The sequence below is a fragment of the Myotis davidii genome, unplaced genomic scaffold (genome assembly GCF_000327345.1).
Source record: "Myotis davidii unplaced genomic scaffold, ASM32734v1 scaffold142, whole genome shotgun sequence".
In the NCBI taxonomy this organism is placed as follows: Eukaryota; Metazoa; Chordata; class Mammalia; order Chiroptera; family Vespertilionidae; genus Myotis; species Myotis davidii.
In genome coordinates, this window is record NW_006294400.1 from 5575650 (window position 1) to 5580027 (window position 4378).

The 4378-nt window shown below is 56.3% G+C and overlaps 1 protein-coding gene across 1 annotated transcript in view; it reads left to right on the plus strand.

Annotated features, from left to right (window-relative positions):
* Positions 1 to 4378, plus strand: part of COL27A1 (collagen type XXVII alpha 1) — a 143710-nt gene that overhangs the window by 15951 nt on the left and 123381 nt on the right. Inside the window, 1 exon segment of the mRNA XM_015567140.1 lies at positions 3911 to 3964. Coding sequence (XP_015422626.1) covers positions 3911 to 3964 — 54 coding nt within the window.

Sequence of the window (4378 nt, forward strand, 5' to 3'; positions counted from 1 at the left end):
ATATATTTAAAAAAAAAAAAAAAAGGAACAAGGGGAGGGGCAGGCGTTACCAGAGCCCAGCAGAGTTAAAACATGACCGGGGTTCTTTGACAGGAGTCGGGGCCAAACTATAGCACAGCAGGGAGGGAGCAGGGAGAGAAATACCCTGCCCACTCTCTCCTGCAGTGGCCTCTCTCGGCCATACCCAGCCAGGGCAGAGAGCAGAGAAGCCTGTGGGTGCAGCCTGTAGAGCAGCTCCCCAGGGCACAGAGTGGATCTTGGGAGCAAATGGAGAATAACCAGCACATACCCATGATTTTGGAAGATGAGTATTATGCCCCCATTTTACAGCTGGACACACTGAGGCCCGAAGGCATAAGGAGATAACTTGCTCAAGGCTACACAGAGAAGCCCTGTCCCAGTAGGCCCTTCCCTAGGACAGAGACTGGGCACCCTGTGCGCCATTCTTGGGAATAATCGGGAGCTCAGATAGAGATAGGAAGGCCCTTTGAGATTCCCTGACTTCTTCCCCTCAGGCTATAGGCACTGAGCAGGGGTCCAGAGACTGAGAGTTCATTGCTAAGGGTCTCCCGGCAGTTAGCAGCACACAGGATTGGACTCAGGTCTCCCAGATCCCGGGCCTGTGAAACCTCTCCTTGCTTGCCGCCAGGGGCCATGCCAGCCAGAGCTTACTTCTCTCTGCGAGGCTTGGCAGGCGGGCCCTTGCAGCTGGACACAAGGGTGGACTTGTTCCATCAGATGGGGTTCCCCTAGGTCTGGCTGTCCGAGGCCAGGACCCCTGGGGAAAGCCCAGAGTGGGGGTTTGCTTGTTTCCATGGCTCTGTTTGCATGAGCCCTGAGCCCGGCCTCGTCCACCTCCCGCAGATAGGCCAGCAGCCCCCGCTCCCCTCCCCCCAGCTCTGGGCCCTCTCAGAGGCCCCGTTGTTTGCATCATGGAGTGGAAAATCCCACCCCGGCCTTGTGAATCATCCCAGAGTCACCCGCTCAGGCTTCAGCCCTGGAAAGAAATGGCAGCGTTTTTCCACTGCATGGAGAACAGGCAGGGTCTCGGACCAGGAGAGAGGGGTGCCCCCCTCACTCACCCACTAACAAAGTGATCGCTGAGTGGGGGAGGGCCAGGCCTGTGGCTGTAGCTGGGAGTAGGGTAGTCCGGCCCAGGTGGGTAGAGCAGGGCTGGCTGGACCTGCCGCTGGGGGCTGGGCTGCCATGTCAAGGAGTCAGGCTGTGGTCTGACATCACCAGGCCGGGCCGTGGGTCCCAGCTGGCACGTAGAGTCTGCTGTGCAGATGTTGTGAATGAGGTCAGGTCCCAGCTTGGATGCCCCCGTTTCTGGGGCAGAATAAACGCCAGGAGGGAGTGTCCAGGGCCTGTGCAGTGGCGGCCCTCCAGGGTCATGAGGGAACTCCACCCACAGATTGTCCCGTCCTGGGGCCCTGCATCAGCCCTTCACCCTCCGGGCCTTGCCTTCTTCTCTGTGCGAGGGGCATGGTCTCGCTTTTCCTCTTCTGCTAGATAACCTAGAGGAGGAAATCACCACCACCCTGCAATTCAGGCAGTGTCGGCGTTGGGAAGCCTGCGGAATGTTCATTTGACACATGCCTACGGAAGGGAGGGGAATTGTCCACGTTTGCACAGCCAGTCAGGACACCTGGCCAAGGTTTTCTGCGTGAAGCTGCGCAGGGGAGGAGAACATGTCAAGTGGTTTGGGGTTGAATCCAGGTTCTGCCTGTTAGCTGTGCAGCCTTGGGCAGGTGGCTTGGCCTCTCTGAGCCTCTCTTTGATCTCTCATCTGTTAAAGGGGCTCTGTGATGACAACAACACCTACAGTAATGCTTAGCCTTAGCCCCTGCATTTCCCTTTAACTCCTGGTCGCGTGAAAGAGTAGGGCCAAGGAGGGCCTTCTAGGAAAGGAAACCTTTTGCTCTTCCTGAAAAACAGATGTCGAGGAGGGTGGCTTAAAATTCCACAGTGGGGAGGTTCCAGCCGCTTGCTTTGCAGAAACAACAGCTAACTTTTGGGGCGTGCACGGTGTGCCAGGCACCGGGATTAGCACTTTTTATAGATTATCTGTCAGCTAGATGCTGTGCTATCTTATTTTATAGTTAAAGAATGAAGCTTTGGAGACTGGAAGTTGCTTGCCCCGAGCCACAGAGCTAGTCAGTGAGGATGCTCAGTGTGAACCCAGGCCCCCAGTCTTACACTGGGGAGCAGCAGGGGGTAGACTGGCCCTGGATCTCAAACCTACAGAACTGGACCTAGGACTGGAGACCGTCCCTTCAACCCCCGGGCTCTGCATGGGAGACTGTCGCCAACTTGGAGGCTCAGAGATGGCTGGAACTTGCCTGAGATCACACACGAGTCCCCCTCTCTCCACCCTGGGGGGACTCTTGTGTGACCTCCGGCAAGTGCTAGCTCTTTTCAGTGACCCCGGGGCCCCGGGGCCCACGCCTGCCCGTCTGGATCTCTCTGCTGATTTTCATTCATGGATGAGCAAGCACGTGGTGTTCACAGGCCAGCACTGTGAACTGAGGCTGCCCAGCGTGAGGTCTGGATTAATTACCAGCCAAACCGGACTGGGTTTTCAACACTGATTTTAACTCCGGGCAGGAAACCTGGAATCTCTGCTGTTGATGGTTATTTGAAACAAATGAATTCCCCAGGCCTCACACATCCTCGAAAGCCTGGCTTCCTCCGAAGGCTCCGTGTTCAGCTCTTCAGAGCAGGCACTCGGTTGATCCTCACTCGCTCCTTCGGGGCAGACGGGACAGTCGCTGTTGAGCGCTTTGCAAAGGGGAGCAGCAGAGAGCAGACAGGCTGCAGGGCTTGCACAAAGTCTCCAGTATCGAGTGGCAACACCAGGACTTACACAAAGGCCAGCACGTGGTGTAGTAAGTCTGCCCGGCTGTCCCCCTTCCTGTGTGAAGGGAAGAGGGGTGAGGCCACACAGGTGCTCCCTGAGGACCCTGTGGCAGGGTTAGGCCATTCTCCTATAGGATATGGGGAGCTATTGAATGTTGTTGAGCAGGGGAGTCCCGTGGGAAGGTGAACCCAGGCTGTGTGGAGGACTGGAGATGGGGGAAGGGAGAGGCAGGGAGAAGGCAGAGGCAGAAGGGGCTGTGATGAAGGCTGGACCAGGCTGTGGCCACTGAAATAGATGAGACATCTGAGTGACGATGGCTTACAATAATACTCGACTCACACATTTACTGCCTCGCATTTCACCCTCGAGATAATACTGTGAGGAGGGTATCCTTGTCCCCATTTTATAGGCATAGGCTGGTTAGGGAACTTTCCCAAACCTAGCTGGTAAGTGGCAGCACAGGAATGTGAAGCCAGGCCTGTGTGATGCGTGTGCCCTTGATGCTCCACTGCATCTCCATGGTGTGAAGATGCTTGGTGTGACCTTGGGCAAGTCCCTTCTCTGCTCTGCCTCTGCAGACAACTTGGCTGAGCTCAGAGGTCTGTTGCTGTATTATTTTATCAAACGTTTGGCTGAGCCCTGGGCAGAGAGAGATGACTCATATCCCATTAGTTCCTTTGAGGAGACTCAGGTCTGGTGGAAGAAACAGGCTTCTAAGCAGACAATTCCTTGAATAGTATAACGGCCTTTAAAATAGAGGGACAGAGGGAACCGTGGCCCAGATTGGAGGAGGGGTCAGGGAAGGTTTCCCGGAGAAGGTGGCACCCTCACTGAGGTAGCAGAATAATAAAAGCTGAGAGTGTAAAAGGCTGAGAAATCACACCGGCAAAGGCCCGGAAGCTCCGAAGAGCAGGGGTTCCTCAGGCAGGGCCCTCAGGGAGCCACGCTCCTTAGCCGTGGGCAGAGTTCTGGGGCAGGTTTGGCGAATGAATGCTTGTACCCATTCTTTCATCACGCCACTGGGCACTGATGCTATTGCTTTCTCCTCAGGGCCCCCCTGGGCTGCCTGGGCTCCCTGGACCCCCCGGTGCACGGGGACCTCGGGTAAGTGATCGCACACCATCGTGTGGAGCCCTGGTCGGCTCTCTGGCCTGCATGCCCTGAAGTCCAAGCTCTGCTGTGAATCCTCAGGCTACTCCCTGCCCTTCCCTGGCACTCACTTTTCCACTTTGTCCAGTGGAATGGACCGAGGGCTCTTAGGGGCACTGTGTGGACAGACACGACATGGGACAGGGTCTCCGGTCTATTGTAGGTATGACTCTTGCAGCCTGGGGTGGAGAAGGGGTTTCCCCTGGACTGATGGGCTTTGGGGTTTGTCCAGGAAGAAAGCTGACTTGGGAGGACACGGCCCTTACACCCATCTTCCTGTATCTACAGGACCATCCTGTGGGGGGGATGCTGACATAGGCAGCTAGATGGGCCATGCCAGGGAGTAGGTGAGCTCCAGTGCTGAGCGGT